At 57.6% G+C, this 16768-nt stretch overlaps 1 protein-coding gene across 5 annotated transcripts in view; it reads right to left on the bottom strand.

Annotated features, from left to right (window-relative positions):
• Positions 1-210: 210 nt before the first annotated feature.
• The window catches only part of ARHGAP39 (Rho GTPase activating protein 39), a 57648-nt gene continuing 41090 nt past the window's right edge, over positions 211-16768 (bottom strand). Inside the window, exons 5-12 of one of the 5 annotated variants that reach the window (XM_074316522.1) lie at positions 15092-16460; positions 13450-14011; positions 7253-7345; positions 4420-4493; positions 3191-3390; positions 2462-2553; positions 1831-2000; positions 211-1715 (exon numbers count right to left, since the gene is read on the bottom strand). In XM_074316522.1, the coding sequence (XP_074172623.1) occupies positions 1521-1715; positions 1831-2000; positions 2462-2553; positions 3191-3390; positions 4420-4493; positions 7253-7345; positions 13450-14011; positions 15092-16460 (2755 nt within the window). In that variant the 3' untranslated portion in view covers positions 211-1520. The other 4 variants (XM_074316523.1, XM_074316525.1, XM_074316524.1 and 1 more) reach the window with 4 other exon arrangements.

The following is a 16768-nucleotide window of genomic DNA, read 5'->3' as shown; positions in this document are numbered from 1 at the left end:
CCTCGGGAAGCAGCCTTGCTCTTTTCCTCCACCCCACCTTCGCCCCTCTCCCTTCTCCTTCCCCACTCCTACTGGCCGCTTTTCACATTCTCCCCAGACCTAGCCATCCAGATGCCCGTATCAGCAACCGATTGCCCACTGTGGTAAGCTGCCCAGCCCCCGACTAGACTCCTGCAGCTACGGGAGAAAACAGGCAGCGACCATGGCTCGCAAGTTTCCATATGTACTTTATTCACACAAAGAGTTGTCACCTGTCAGTCTGTGGCCAGGCCGTCCCGGCCCAGGCCCTGAGACCACCTGACTAGGACGCACCCCCAGGGTCACCTGGGGCCTCTGCACGGCTGGGCTTTTTTCTTTTTTTAATAAATAAAAACTCAACTCTAAAAAATATATATATATAAAAACTGGGGAGAAATTAACTTTTATAATTGGAACTCAAAATCCCAAAGTGGAAAATGTACAAACTGAGAGTCTAGGTACCCCCCCCCCCCAGTTCTGGCCTGCAGGAAGGGCAGTCCTGGACACCCTCTTGCCCCCCAGCTTAGCTCCTTCCCGCTCATCTGCTGCAGTTCCTGAGTAGGGATGGAGCAAGGTTCGGTTTTTGGTCGGACGCCAAGAAAGTGGAGAAGAAAATAAAGGAATGATAGATAGCAACTCGCTCTGCACAGAGGACGGGCTAGTACGGCTCAGAGATAAATAGCATTTGGGTTAAAACTATGTCATTAGCAAATTTAGTTCTTATATCTTTCACTATTTATATGTCTATACACAGGCGGGTTAGGGTGCAGGACAGATTCTGAATTTATAGTCACACCAAGAAAAAATACTCTCGCCCCTCCCCCACCCTGCCCCAAGAATGCCTGCCCAACCCTGACCCCCAGAGGACTTTGGTTTGGGGGCCCCTCCCCACCCAGATAGTCCGCCGGGCCCTGGACCAGCTGGGCCTGGCTCTGGTGGAGGACAGCCCCGTGCCCTGGAGCCCCCAAACTCCTGTGCAGTGACTACGATGGAGGCCACAGGTGGCGGGGGAATGGGAGGGCAGGGGCTGGAGAGGGTGGAAGCTGCAGGCCGCGAGGCAGAGGGAGAGAGGGGCAGCCTGGCAGAGCCCAGGCCAGGGCCAGACTGAGCGCAGGAGCCCTTGGGAGGCAGCTCACCCTGGGGAGGTTGGCGTGTGCTCTCGGGTGCCCGGGAGGGGCAGTGTCACTTGGCTCCAGGAAACAGAAGGCACTTTCTCGGGGCTGACCTACGGCCGGCGTTGGGGAGGCAATGCCCATGGAACTGGCCACTAGGCGGGGGACCAGAGGCACCCTTCCTGTAGCCCCTCTGCCCTGGCTGCGCCCTCAGGCCGAAGGCCTGGGTGGGGGAGATGGGGGGGGTTCCAGGGCTGGGGCGGGCATGGGCGGAGCCTGGCATGCGACCTCCGCGGCTGGGGCGTTCCCTCCCCCCTCCCCGCGTGCTCCCCTGCCCGGGCGCACCCGAGCTTCGGCTCTGTCCCCACCCTCGGTCCCTCGGCCCACGTGCTATAGCACGCCCTCCATGAAGCTGGTGTCCAGGTGCTGGATGAGCACGCGCAGGAATGACATCTCCTTGCGAGTGTTCTCGAAGATGACACGTGGGTCGTCCGATCGGCAGCGCAGGCAGTTGGGCGCCATCACCATGGCCAGGTTACTGACGTCCATTTTGGTGATGGCCACGTTGGCGGGCTGCACGAACACCTGCGCGGGGCAGCGGATGGTGGGCCGGGGCGCGGCGTAGGGAGTGCCCGGGATTGGGTGGGACGTGGGAGGGGCGAGGGGCGGGGGCGTAGTCTGGGCGGGACCCGCAGCGCACCTGGAGAAAGCGGATGAGGTAGCACAGCACCAGGCGATTGATGCGCGGCAGCGCGTGCACCACGGCCACCGCGGCCTCGGGGCTCTCGTAGTGCGCGATGCACTGCTCGTAGAACTCGTGCGGGATCAGGGGCTCCTCCAGCTCCCGGTACCACAGCTTCAGCAGCGACGCTGCGGGCACAGCACGGGGGTTCAGCCAGGCCCGGGGGCCTGGCACCCCTGCGTAGAACATGGTGCGGTGGAGCACTCGCCTGAACCGCGCGGAGGGCGTGAAAGGGGCAACAGGCGGCCTGAACGGCCGGTGGCCGGAACCTGACTGGAAAGGGTCCTTCTGGTCAAGGTGGGCTGCGCGGGCCCAAAGGCTAGCGAGCTCCTGGACCTGAGGGCGTGGGCTGCTCCTGGAAGCCTGGGGGATTATGCCGGGATTGATGCGCAAAAGGACTTCTCCGAAGGGCTGTGCAGCTGCTGTGAGTAGGCAAGAATGGAGGGAGGACCCCGGGGGCGGCTGTCCAGTGGACAGGGGGTACGTCTGTGCTGGAAATAGGCCAGGAACAGAACGTCTGAACTATACGGATCAGGCCTGCTCCTGCTACCCAGGGAGCTGGGGGCTCACCAGGGACGTGGGGGCTCACCAGGGACGTGGGGGTCCTCCAGGCCTGTAGGAACCTTCCACTGGTCCACCTGTAGTTTCAGGGCGTTCACTTCATCAATGTCCCCAGGAACTCTGCGGAACACAGGGCGGGCGTCACGGAGGAACCCGAGTTCCTCCAGTCCGGGCTGCTCATCCCCTTCCGACCTGAGTGGCCTCCCTCTCACCAGGGAAGTGTGTCTTGGGGCCCTTGCCCCAAGCAGATGCATTCTTCTGCAGGGCTACGGAGGCCCAGACCCACCAGCCTGTTTCCCCAGTTGTCCTTCTGAGGCCTGGGTAGGTAAGTCATGACAGCAGGTGACTTGGCCATGTGCCACCCCCCAATGGGGCAGGGACCGTCATCCCCACTCACAGGTGAGGACTAGTGGAGTTGGTACATCTCTCCAGGTCATATCGCAGGCCCTACCCATGGCTGGTGTCCCAGTGGCTATTACTGCAGTGACACTGTCCCTAGCCAGTCGTCCTGCCTGGGTTTGGGCGTGCTGCCATTCAGGGGGACAACCCTGCTGAACTGCCTCCTAAGGGCGGGCCCCTGCCTGCCCTGTCTCTCCTGGCCACACACAGTGGCCTGGCTCTTCCACTAGCTCCAGGGCGCCTCCTCACCCGCACGCTGGCCATTCGGGGCCGTACTTGCTGACTCTGCTACCCAGGCCTGGAGCCCAATGGCCCGTCTGCCCGAGGCCCCACACCCAGGGCCCAGGTGGCGGGGCACCTGAAGATGCCTTCCGTCTGGTCGCCGTTGAGTGCCAGCACCTCCTCAGACAGCCGTGTCTGCACCCAGGGCAGCTGGCGGTCAGGGTAGCGCTCCTTCTGCATGTTCATGATGTCCTGCAGCGCGCTGCCGAACATGGACGGGCTGAACACGGCGTTCTTGGCATGCCGGATCTCCTCCACGTTGGGCTTCCTCAGCCCCTGCGGAGACAGCCACTGTGCTGGTGGCCCCACCGCCCGCCTCTGCCCACACCCGAAGGCCGCTCTCGGCTCCTCTCATCCCTGAGCTCCAGGTTGCTGACCCGCCAGAGCTCCCTGTTGGGCCACCACCAGCATCCTGAGTTTCAAGGGAGCCAGGTGGGAGTGACTCCTAGGTAGGCCAGTCTGGGAGCTGCCTGGGGCCAGAGGGATCACGTGAGGTGGCCTTGGGGTGGGTGCAGTCTGCTTGCGGCAGGGCTGGAGCAACGCACTCAGGGGTGAGACGGTGGGGAGGGGGCGCCAGGCTCGGGGACAGTGAGGCAGCTGTCTTCCAGGAGTGCAGGAGGGTCCAGGGGATTCCTGGATGGGCAGCAGGTTGAAAGGTGTGTGTGTGGGGGGGCAGATGCTACACTGTCCAGACAGCAGGAGGGGAGGATGGCCGCAGGTCCCAACATGCCAGGGGAAAAGGCTCAGCCGTGTGGTGTACTGAGGCCTCCCGTCCTCTATGGGGCCAAGGAGGATGGGATGGGCTGTGGAAGGGGGTAGCTACCAGATGGCAGGTGTCAGAACAGCAGTGGAACGTGCTGCTAGAACCATCTGCCTGTCTACCTACCTGGGACCGGCTCACCTGTCTGTAGGGTGGTGCCCATCCCTGGCAGGTCTGTGATGAGTCTGGGCCCAGTGTGAGCAGAGGAGCACGTGCTGGTCTTCTGAGCCCACCTGCCAGGGGTGAGGGTCCCCTCTGGGAGCCGGGCCTGCCCTCTGCACCTAGCCATGCCAGCCAGATGGTGGGAGGCCTGGAGCAGCTGGGGACGCTGCCATCCTCACTAGGTTGGGACCTGGTGCCCTGGCCTGGCACACCCCTTGGCCTGCACTGGCACTTGAGCTGGGGGTGTGCCCCTGCCCGAGGCCGTCCCTGGCTGCCTGCCAGGTGGGTTCCCACAACACTGCCCCCACCTCCCTTTGGACCCTGCTAGGCATCACCAGCACAGCCCACCCCCTCCTGCTGGCTGTGCTGGGAGAAGCTGGTACCTTCTTTGCCCCAGTCAGGGCCGCCTTCTGCAGCTTGTGGTAGCAGTACTTGGCATACGTGCTGATCGCTACCCCTGGAAAAGAATGGATGCTGGTCGGCCTGGTGTGTGTGTGTGGGTCACAGGGGCTGCAGGTCAGCTGTGGCTGGGGCAGGAAGCAGCAAAGGGATGAGGAGAGGCAGCTCCTGCCAGCCCCTTGCCAGGGCGGTGGCCATCATTCCCCAGGACTGTCCTCTGGAGCAGAAACCCACATGGAGAAGGGGGCACTTCTGTCACCTCCGAAGAGCCAGGCTGGAGAAGGAACCCCTCTGCCAGACCCCCTACCCCCCACGTCCAGGAAAGGCAGTTTGGGGATGAGGCTGTCAACACTGAGGAGCCACAGGCAGGACAGGGCTGGGCCTGGGTCGCAGGGGCTCAGAACACCAGGCTTCCTCTCCCAGCTGGCCCTGGGTGCCTGAGAAGGGTCATTTCCACGTGCAGCAGGCCTGGAGGCATTCAGAGGCCACTGTCTGGGCCAGCACATGGTCCTGCTTGGTTGAGGACGGCCTAAACGGGGGTGGGGGGGAAGGGAGGCCCTGGGCCTGGCCCACGGTGGAAAGAGACAAGTGTGGACAGGTGCCCTGTGTCCTGAGCCTGGGTGTCACTGGGAGGGCAATACCTTTGGGCTCTGCCTGAGGCTGGGGGCTTTTGAAGACTCCACCCCTGGCAGAAGTTCTAGTCCGTGGTCATGGCAGATGGCTGTGCCGGAATTCTGAGGGCAAGGACCTCAGGGACCTTGGCCCGGGGGCTGTCCAGATACAGGGATGAGGAGAGAGGAGACCCCACGGGGCAGAGTCTGAAATGTATGGAGCAATTTTGCTGCCCCAGGAAAAGGAAGGGAAGAGGAAGCAGCAGCAAGCCAGAGAGTACACTGAGGCCAAACGTAGAGGAGCCATCGGACCACATCCACAGACCAAGAGACAGACTGAGGGCTGGACACGTGCAGGCTCAGGACAGACCCTTTCAAGGCTCTGCCCCTGTTGGGCCCGCCTGCCCAAGTGCCAGCTGTCTGCCAGGCCAGGGCCGACCCAGGCCTCAAACCCAACTGCGCGAATCTTCTCAGAAAGGAAGCAGTTTCTTCTGTTTGTCTGAGGACATGGGGATCCTTGGACCCCAGTGTGCAGAACACAAACATGTCTTAATCCGTGAAAATCTCATTTCTAACTTTCACAAAATACTTCTGCTGTTATAACTGGTAAGGGGATTTTTTGGAGTAATCAAAATAAAAACCAAACATTTCTCACAGATGTTTAAACCCTGGAAAATGTTTCAGGTCCGCGGGGACCCACAGAGACCTGGCAGAGTCCCAGCTGCAGCCTCTGATCAACTAGCTGGGAACACAGTACCTGTTACCGTCTGCCACAGGCTGACGAGGCCCTTCTGGGGGTGCTCTTGCTTTGGGGAGAATGGACGATGCTTGAGCAGTGGGACCCAGGCTGTGCTCTGACCACTGGGAGCCCAGGGAGTACCTTGCAGAAGGACTCGCTCTCCCTCACACTGGGGTTGTGCCCACCTACCCCTCGGGCAAGTGCCTCCTGTCCCTCGTCGTGGGGACGACTGGGGAGACATGCCCTGACCCGCATCTCCAGCAGGCTGTGATCTGAAACGGCTGTGCCTGCAGCCTCCTGGCTGCTGATGGCCAGACGCAGCCATTCTGGGCCTGAGTTCCCTCCTCTGTGGGACAGGGACAGGAACGACACCTGCGTCACAGGTGCTGTAAAGGGCTGACCGTGCAGCCTGGTGCCCAGTGAGGGCCCAGCAAAAGCAGCTGCTGGTGTCAGTTTTGTGGGCAGACCAGGGACTGGGGTCATGCATGCCCAGAGCCCTTTGCACCGTGTGCTGCCATGGGCACAGCCTCCTGGGCCAGGACCATGGGTGTCTGAATGCCCAGGGGGTCAGGCAGTGCCCATGGGGAGCCCGGGGAAACCCTCAGTGGTGTGGAGTGCTCTGCTCCCAGCCCACTGTCCCACCTGTTTTGACATCTCTTGGCACTGACCTGCCATCTCTTGGCACTGACCTTGGGGCGTCAGGGGTCCAGCACCCTCTTCCCCTCTCAACACCTCAGGCTGCAGTGTCCTGTTCAGCCTGGCCCAGGCCGAGAGGAATCTGCCCGCTGTGCCCTCAGCCCCACCTCACTGCGGCAGCCCCACTCTCAGGAATGGGCTCAGACAGAGGCTCAGAGCACCTTCCCCATCCCAGACCAGAGTGGCCCAAGTGCAGCTGGGAATCCTGGGTCACAGCTGCCCATTCTCCTGCCCGCTGAGGTCCCGTGGTCTCAGAGAAAGAGGGGCAGAGCCAGGCTGGATGACAGCCATGGGACCACCAGCAATCCCAACAGGGAGGGCACAGCCTTGGGTGGGCAGAGCTTCCCTAGAGCTTGGACAGGGTGGGGCTCCTGAGCCAGGGATGGGGGCCTGGCAGGGAAGGCGGAGAATCCCCAGGCAGGTAGTGCCAGGCTCTGCCCCCTGCCCCAGTGACACCAGGGCTTAAGGTCAAGCACTTACCTGGGGCGGCCCCAGCAGGCCTCGGCCCCCTCCCCACTGAGAACCAGCATGCAAATTGGACACTGTTCTGAGCACCACAGAGAAAGGCACAGGGCAGGTGTGGCCTCTCCCGGGAACTATATCACTGGTCACTGACCCGGGGCCTCCAGCCAGCTCAGGAGGAGGCCACAGGCCTGTGGGTTAGTGCCCACCCCCAACCCCCAGCCCAGAAGTGGTTAGAGAAGAGGCAGGCGGCCGAGGCCGGAGAGCAGAGCTGTGCAGACGCAGCCCAGGGCTGCAGAAAGGCCCTACCATCCGGCTGCTCAACATAGGGCTTGGGTTTCTTTCTCAACTTGGACTTCTTCTTAGTGTTCCTTTCCAGGAGCTCTTTCATGTGCTGTGTCACTGGGGAGCAAACAGAGCCATGAGGACCAGAACAAAAAGCTAGGAACACACGCCCACAGGGACCCCACTGCATTCCACTGGCCAAGGCCCAGCTGGGGGCTGGGGGCCGGCCCAGGAGTGCTGGTGCAGGCGAGTGTCCTGTGAGCGGCTGCCTCCTGCTCACACCCGAGGACAGGCAGGGTCGTGTGTGGACCACGCAGATGTGCCCACGCATGTGCGAGCGTGTCTGGCTGTGTGGCTGGGGGAGGTGCCAGGGGTCCTTCTGCACAAAGGAGGTCCGCTCATGACCCTCGAGCCCCAGAAAGGCAGGGGTGCAGCCCTCCTTCTTTAATGAGCTGGTGCTGGAGGCACTGAGAGAGGGGCCCGGGCACACCTCCCAGTCTGCAAAAAATAACAGCAGTTGATGTGGACCCCTTCGTTACCCCTCCGTCGGGGACTCCACATGGAAGTCACTTTGCACGTACACACGAAGGGTGGAGTGAGTTCTGACTCCTCCAACAGTGTGCCACCTACACAGCGTGCGGGAGATAGCTATGTACCTGTGTGGCCATCTATCACCTACCATTTGTCTATCATCTGTCTATCTGTCTGTCTGTCTGTCTGTCTGTCTGTCTGTCTATCTATCTATCTATCTATCTCCTATTAACCTATCATCTGTCTATGTATCTATCTTCTATCATCTATTTATCTATCTACCTATTATCTGTCATCTATCTTCTATTATCATCTATCTTCTATCATCTATCTCAAATACCTATTATCTACATTCTATTAATGTATCATCTATCTTCTATTATCATCTACCTATCATCCGTCCATCTATCATCTTATCCTTCCTTCCTTCCTTCCTTCCTTCCTTCCTTCCTTCCTTCCTTCCTTCTTTCCTTCCTTCCTTCCTCCTTTCATCTATCTATCTATCTATCTATCTATCTATCTATCTATCTATCTATCTATCAATCAATCAATCATCATCTAACCACTCTTACATCGTTATGGAATTACAGACATTGGTTTTACACTTTGGGTCACAATCTAACATAACTTTATTTTGTTACTCAAATTGCTCCAGCTCTGGGCACTGGGATCTCCTGTCCCACCACTTGCCTGGCATCCCCTTGCCCTCCAGCATGTCTCTCTCAGGCACAGCTCAAGCCCTAGAAGCAGCTGTTTCTCCCAGGAGCTCTGGTTCTTTTAGTAGAAAGAGGGGTTAGAAACCAAGATCTGGGTGTCAGGTGTGCTCACGTCTACTGGGCGGACAGAAAGAGCCAGGAAAGTCACATGTGTACTGGCCCCTGCACACACATCTGCAAGTATTTCCATGCTGATGCCTCCAGCTCTAATCCATCACCACACAGATCCCTCCAGACTCCTCTCCGTGCCTGTATGCTGTATCTTAACTGGTTTATCTTTTCATTCTCTTAGCAGTACCTTTTGAAGAGCAGATTTAATTTTGACTAAGCCCAATTTATCAATGTTTTTCTCTTATAGGCAGTACTTTTAGTATCACATATGAAAACTGCCTAACTCAAGAAAACAATGATTTTCTATGTTTTACTCTAGAAGTTTTAGTTTTCAGTTTTACAGTTTGGTTTTGTGAAATGCTGCTTCTACATTTGAGATGATCATATGGTTTTCCTTTTTTACTCTGTTAAATAGTTCAAATTACAACTGACAACTGAATGTTAAACCAACGTTTGACTTAATGAATAAACCCCATCTATTCAAGATGCATTATCTTTTTATATATTGTTGGATTCAATTTGCTAAAATACTGTTAATTTTTGCTCTATGTTCATGAAGGATAGGGTCTGCACTTTTATTTCTTGTAATGCTCTTTTCTGATTCTGGAATAGAATGAATTGGGAAATATTCCCTCTACTTCAATTCTCAGGATGAGTTTGTAAAGAATTGCTAAACAAACAAAATGTATGGTAGAATTCAACATTTGGGCCTTGAATTTTTTTGTGGAAAAGTTTTTAAATGTCAAATTTCTTTAATAGATATATGATTCTTCTGGCTGTTTGAGTGATCTTTGGTAGTTTGTATCTTTCAAGGAATTTGTCAATTTCCTCTAAATTGTCAAGTTTATTGGCATAAAGTTGTTCATAACATTTCCTTATTATGCTTTCAACATCTGTTGAATCTGTAGTAATAGCGTCTGCCATTCTTGATGTTGATAATTCTTGTCTTCTCTATTTTTGTCCTGATCAGTCTAGCTTGACGTATATCAATTTTACTGATCTTCTCAAAGAATCACCATTTTATTTCATTGATTTTTCTGTTCTCTTTGACTGTCATCTACTCTGATCTTATTTCCTTTCTTCTGCTTACTTTTGATATAACTTACTTTTTTTTAAGTTTCTTAAAGTAGAAGCTGAGGTCATTGATTTCAGATCTTATTTTTCTAACACAGGTAGTTCTAATACTGTGCTATAAAATGTCCCTCTAAGAACTGCTTTGGCTGCATCCTACAAAGTCAGAATGTTATGTTTTCATTTTCTTTCAGTTTAAAATACTTTCTAATTTCCCTTTTGATTTTTATTTGACCAATGGGTCATTCAGTAGTACAAATACTTAGGGATTTTTCAGATATCGTCATCTTACTGATTGCTAATTAAATTCCTTGTAGTTAAAGAACACACTTTCTATGATTTACACTCTTTAACATTTATTGAGATATCTAAGGCTTAGAATATGGTCTATTTTGGAAATGTGGCTTAGATTTGAGTCCAAATGCCCTGGATTCAGTATCTATGCTTTCCCTCACTCCACTGCATCTGTGTTTTTTTTTGTTGTTGTTATAAACAGATTTTGAACTAGTCCTTTTGCTTTCATCTTCAAGGTCACCTCCTTCCCAAAACATCGTTAGAGGAACAGTCGTGGCTCCACCCACTACTGAGCTTTTAAAGGTTTGCTACCTGCTTTGGCTTCTGAGCTTTCCCGCCATCTGCTTGGGACCCACTTTTCTTGGTCTGCCAAGTCAGTTTTCTGTGACTTGTCCAGGGCTTCTCAGCTTCCAAAACACAGTTCTTCCTCCTCCTTGTCCGTTCCATTTTTTTTTTTAAATTGTGATGAAATATACATAACATAAAATTTACCATTTTCATATTTGATCGTGCAGTTCAATGGCATTAAGTTCATTTACATTGTTGTGCAACACTCGCCTCCAACTGTCTCCAGAACTTTTTCAGCATCCCAAGTGGAAATTCTGTAGCATTAAACAACTCTCCATTTCTCCCTGCCCCTAACCCATGGTAACTACAGTTTTACTACATTCTGTCTCTATGAATCTGACTCCTCTGGGGGTGTCGAATGAGTGGATGCACAGAGTATTTGGTTTTCTGTGATGGGTTCTTTCATCAGCATAATGTCCTCGAGGTTCATCCACGTGGTAGCCTGTGTCAGAATCTCCTCCCTTGTTGAGGCTTGAATGATATTCCATTGTGTGTAAACACATTTTGTTCATCCATTCACCTTTTGACGCACTGCTTCTACCTCCTGGCTACTGTGAATATACTGCCGGGGACATGGGTATGTAAATACCTGTTCATGTCTCTGCTTTCAAGTCTTTTGGGTATGCACCCAGAAAAACTGCTGGATCTTATGGTAATTCTATGTCTAATTTTTTAATGAATAGCCATTGTTTTCTACAGTGGCTGCATTATTTTACATTCCTTTGTGACTTTTGTTTTTTTGCCTTTTATAAATTCCTTCAACTGTTCTTTTAGCGGGAGTTCAAGATTAAGTCCGATTAAATGCATGTGTTTGATGTACGGTCTCTACTTGGAAGCCGGTAAGTGCTGCTAAGGTGTGAATGCATGAAATGCGCGGCAGTGACTGGAAGCCCCACGGTCTGCAGCCCTCACCATGCTCCTTTGCAGAGCAAATGGCAGAGCTGCTGGCTGCTGTGCCCACAGCCAAGCAATGTCTGTGAGAGCCTGCTGAGGGGTGTCCTGGGAAGATAAGCAGTGAAGTCACCTTGGGTGCTGGCAGGGCGCTGTGACCACGTGTGAGACGAGGCTGAGGGATGCGGGGCACATGAGCAGGGTTCACCACGTGACCTTAGTCCCGCAGGGTGGTGACCACACAGATGTCACACACAAGCTGGCAGATGAATCAAAAGCTTTGGAAGCGGAGGCTGGAAGCACGGTTCAGAATGAGGTGCCCAACATGGCAGTCTCAGCTCTGCCCTCGCCGGCATTCCCAAGACAGGCTGCAGTTTCCTTTTCTAAGTACAGGCTCCATCATCTGGGGCAGAGGGGGCCTGCCTTTCTGATCAGCAGCCAGCACCCACGTTCTTGACAGGGCCCAGTGGGAGGGAGCACAAGGCCTCTCCTGAGGGCTCAGTGCTGAGTGGGGCCTGCATCACACGCCCACTTGGGAGCAGGTCTCAGGGCTGGGGACAGGCTTCTGGTTGGGGGGGCAGCCCCGTGCCACAGATGTGAGACCCACTCCCACAGTCCAGACACGGGTCTTTGCCTGCGTGACCACAGAAACCCATCTCTCTCTATGGCCCCAGATCACACGGCGCTCTGAGACCACCAGGCCTCGGTCAGCCATGGCTGCCTAGGCTTCCCCGAGTCCCTCTGACATGCTGGCCAGGCTCCCACAGCACAAATGCTAGGACAAAGGCACACAAATTTCTGTGCCAAGACAGTGTCCTGCTGGGCCCTGCTTAGGGCCTGCAAGCCAAGATTGCAGTAGAAGCCCTGGCCGGCAGGAATGGCTCTGGGAGTCTCCGACCCCAGGACACTGCTCACTCACCTTTTACACTCTGCAAGCTCTCCCTGGGGCCCTGCAGGCTGCATGCACACTCTTCCAAGCCTCCAGCTCAAGGCAGTGACATTGCAAGGCCTCAGGAAGAAATCTGAGGTGAACCAGAAGCCATCGGGAGCCTACCTTCTCCTGGAAGGGCTGAGAAGACCAGGCAGAGCCAGGCTGCCTGCCAGTCTTTGTGTGCACGTGGCAGGAGCTGCCTGGGGAGACCTGTCTGGTGTGGTCGGTGATTCTGCTTCAAAAACTGCATGCATGGCTGAACGTACTATGGCTTTTAAGATCTGCTCCCAAACGGCTGATGTGCTGGATGGTGCTGTGCTCAGTGCCCCTGCCCTGGGACCCAGCACTGCCCTGCTCTGCCCTGCGGCCCCGTCACTGTGTACACACGCCCTCGTCTCCCACACCTGGGCTGGGCAAGGCCCCAGCTGACAGGGTGCATGGTCACTCCTGCAGAGCAGGCTACGGCATGTCTGACCTGCATGGCTGTGGTGAGCATGTGAGTGTGTATTTTCACATGTGTGTGTACAGATGCTGGTTCCACGGCTTATGCTCTATGAATACCCATGACCACTGGTGTGGCGGATGGTGTGCTGCAGACACAGGTGCTCTTTTGGGTCCTGTCCCATGCTCACTTGGCCGGGCCCAGGACTCAGGCCAGCTGCTTGGTTGGCACAACCATGGCACTGAGTCCTCCCTCCAGCAGGCCAGGCTGAGGCCCAGATGAACCCAAGGTGTGGCCTTCAGGAGCACAGGGCAGAAGCTGGTCCTGCACCTGGCCCAGGAAGTTGTCAGCAGATGGCCACCTCTGCTGGTCCTAACCTTACCCCTTGGGGCAGCTCAGAACCCATGTTGCCTACAGGACCCCGGCAGCCTGTTGGTCTTGCCAAACCCACTGCTGGGCCACTCTATGCAGCTGTCACCACGACCTCCCTGCTCTCAGAAACACGCCCAGGCTGCAAGAGAGCTGAGAGTGAGTGCCGTAAGAGCAAATGAGCAGACTATGGTCTCACTGCCTCGCCAGGCAGGGCAACAGCCCAGTGGCCTTGGAGCAGAGTGGACACTTGCAGGCTGAGACGTGGATGACACGTGTCCTCGTCCTGGCTCCCACCTGTTGGCCTGTGGCAAGAGACTCAGGGCCTCGGTGCCAAAAGAAAGGCTCCCCCAGGACTCCCACGTCCCAGTGGAGACCCAGGATGTGGCCCTCAAGGGACGCATGTGTCTGCTTGGAGGTGCTGCATCTATCCACACGTACCTGCTAGTTCTGGCCCGGCCCTCGCTGGCTGGAGGCAGAGCTGTGGTGTGGGCCACGGGCCGCATGCCAGGCTTACCTTTGGTGTCGTTGACCGGGTCCATGTGTCGGTAGATGTAGCCCTCCAGGTAGGAGTGGAACTTCGGCGTGGGTGGGAAGAAGGCGAGGCAGATAGCCATGAGCTCCCAGCCACGGGCCAGGCTCTCCAGGCGGAAGTTCTCAGTGGTCTGCCGGCACAGCTGGATGTAGAGCTCATCTCGCAGGCCCTGCACGCTCCAGCCCTTGGTGGCGATCTCCAGGGCCACGTGCAGCGGGTCCGCTTTGGCGCGCCGGTCGCCCATGTACATCTGGATGAGCTTAAAGATCTCGCAGGCCTCCTTCTTCACATGGCGGTCGCTGGTCACGATCATGGGCTTCTTGATGGGCTCGCTGCTCCAGGCCAGCATGTTGGCGATGGACACCTTGCGCCGGAACAGGCCCTGCGTGTGCTTGTTGAAGTGCTTGGAGGCCCAGTTCTCGATGTCTGTCTCCGAGGACGGCTTGCGCAGAGTGAACGTCGGGAACACACAGCTGGCGCTGGGCATCACGCTGCGGGTCTGTCGGCCGCTGTCAAACTGGGCACAGGTGCCGAGGTCCTCAGACTGGGGGGGACAGAGGGGCTGTGAGGGGGTGGCGGCCCTACCTGACCCGGCCAGGGGACAGGCCTGGCCTCCCTGCTGCCCCAGGGTACGGGCAGGGATGTCAGGCAGGGAAGCGGCACTTGCTGGTCATCCCTGGGTGGGGCCAGAACTACCTTCCCAGCTGTACCCCATCTTGTTCTGCCTGCCGCACAGACGTGCTAGCACCCTCCCTCAAGGCTGGGGCAGGGACTCAGAGAGGCCCACCTAACAACCTTTGTCCTGGGGATGCGACCTCCAGGAGGTGCCCTCCTTGCTCCCGAAACCAAGGGTAATGGGACCAGTGCAGGTCTGGGGGCGGAAGGAAGCCTCTTTCTGTCTGTCTGCTGTTCTCCTGTGTTACAAGCCGTGGACAGAAACGTGCTCTGAGCTCTCCAGCCTGGAGGGACACTAAGATGGCCCTGTCATGGGGACACTGGGTGTTCGTGCACATCTTCCTTGGCAGGGTCGGGAGTGGACAGGAAGAGCCTGATACTGGAGGCCTCTGGCCTCTGCCGGCTCTGAGCAGATGCCAGGGCAGAAACTCCGCTGTGGCTTCATAAAGTAGACTGCTGTGAAAGGTCAGGGGTCAAGAGGTGAGAACCAGAGCATCCACCCACATGGAGTCCTGGGCACAATGTTCCTGGCATGCCACCCAGACATAAAGGCCTGGCCACCGGTTATACCTGGTGCTGCCCAGGGAGGGCACATCAGGTGAGTCTCTGCTTCAGCCCCAGCTGCACCCTGAGGTCCTGGGAGTCACTTGGGACATGCTGAGTGCATCCTGGCCCTCCCTGTATGTGGGAGCCCCCTGAGAGCCCATTCACAGGTGGGAGAAGAGGCTCAGGGGCTGTGGGGGAGAGCTGCCCGCCCAACTCCCCTGCCTCCATGGTGTGGAATCAGGGCACAGCCCCTGACCCCCAGGTGACTTGCCAGCACCCAGCCGGGCCTCACTGCGGACGCCCTGCCCTTGTGGGGTCCCTGGGTGGGCACTTGCTGCCTGTTGGCACCTCGACTGGGGACCACCGCCTGCCCCACCCCTGCGGATGGGCTGCGCATACCTACCTGCGAGGGGTGGAGGTAGGGCTCCGGCGAGGCCAGGTTGGTCTGTACAGAGACGCTCTTCTCGAGCAGGATCTGGGGGAAGGCAAGCCTCTCCAGGGCGCCCCTCTGCCAGTGCTTGCTCTCCTGCTGGGCCAGTGCCTCATCCTCGCTGAAGGCACGCACCACGGGCCCAGGCATGGGGAGCGGCACTGCTCCATCGCTCTCGTAGCCAGAGCCGTCCTGCTGGGAGTCCCAGCTGCCCCGCTGCTTCATGTGGAAGTGGGCCTGCTGCGCCTCCCAGGCCAGCCGCGCATGCGCCAGGAAGGGCTCAGCCCCACCCCGCGCCCCATCTGCCTCGCCGACCTTGGCCTCGGTGCGTGTCGGGGCCAGGCTGGGCCCACACGTGGGCCTCTCTTCGGCCAGGGACTGCTCCAGCAGGTCGCGGTCCCCAGGGCTGTCCGTGGACGAGGCGCTGGGGGCGTGGCACAGGGAGGGGTTCCTGCTCTTCCTCTTGCGGGTGCCAGGCGAGTAGCCTGTCGAGGACATGGTATCCTGCTGGCTGGACCAGGACATGGCGTCGTCCTGAGCCTGGGGGAGCTGCGTGGGTGGAAGGGCGTGCCGCAGCTCGGGCCCCTCCATGCTGCTGTAGTCCCCAGATGTGACCCCCAGGCGCTGGTCCCGCAGCAGGCAGGGGCTGGGCTGCAGGGAGAGCGAGCCACCGCTGGGGTTGGGCGCGTACTTGTGCCGGGGGCCTGCCCGCAGCCTGGGGCTCGAGCCGGCCTGCTCCACGTACACCAGCTGCCGCACGTACTCCTTGCCAGCAGGGCTGTACTCCAGGCTCAGGAAGCGCTCGGGGCACTTCTGCCGGGTGAGCACCAGTTGCTGGAAGGGCGAGGCGGAGGCCTGCTTGGGCGACTGAGGGAAGGCCAGTGGCTTCCGGACTGGAGACCGCTGGGGTGAGCCGGCCTGGCAGGCCCCGCTGGTCTCATACTGCACGTCCATGGGGGGCTCATCGTAGATGGGGGCCTGGTACTCGATGGGGGGCTCCTCGTAGAGGGGGGGTTCATAGGCGTAGCGCGGGGAGGAGGGCTGTGAATCGCTGGCAGGCTTGCGGGGCTGGGCCAGCAGCGGGGAGCAGCTTCCCAGTTCAACCCTCTTCAGGAAGGGTGATGGCCTCCGCTCTGGGAAGAAGATGGGGCCGTCTGTGTCGGGAGCAAATGTCTGCAGGCTGGGCGAATGCTGCCCACCTGAGGGTCTGCGTGAGCGGCCTCCAGGCTGGCTGTCCAGGGGGTACCCATTGCCCTGGGGGGAGAGGAAGCTGGGCTCCCTGTCGGCAACTTTGATGAGCACACGCTCCTTGGTGCCCGAGTTCCACCGGAGGGAGGAGGTCCTGGGGGGGGGGTGACAGGCACAGGTTACCAGGTGGGGAGGTCCGGGGGGGGGGGGGGGGAGGCAGGTTACCTCGGGGAGGCAGAAGTCTGACTCCGCTGCCAGCCTAGACCCACTACCCCCCTGCCCTGGCCGCAGGGGTGTCTGAAGTCAGGGCCCAGAGGGCCCGGTCACTTCTCCTCCTCCTCACCCCCCGCCCCATGGGGGCTGCAGCCTGTGGGGGGACCTGGCAATGGCCAGAGGGCTCCCCGTAAACGACCTGTGTACCGTTCATTGCAGGGGCCCTGAGCCCTGGGCAGTGCAGCCTGG

The sequence above is a fragment of the Rhinolophus sinicus genome, linkage group LG12, assembly GCF_036562045.2.
Source record: "Rhinolophus sinicus isolate RSC01 linkage group LG12, ASM3656204v1, whole genome shotgun sequence".
In the NCBI taxonomy this organism is placed as follows: domain Eukaryota; kingdom Metazoa; phylum Chordata; class Mammalia; order Chiroptera; family Rhinolophidae; genus Rhinolophus; species Rhinolophus sinicus.
Note: the sequence above shows the minus strand (reverse complement) of the source record. Positions and strands in the feature narration are given on the sequence as shown.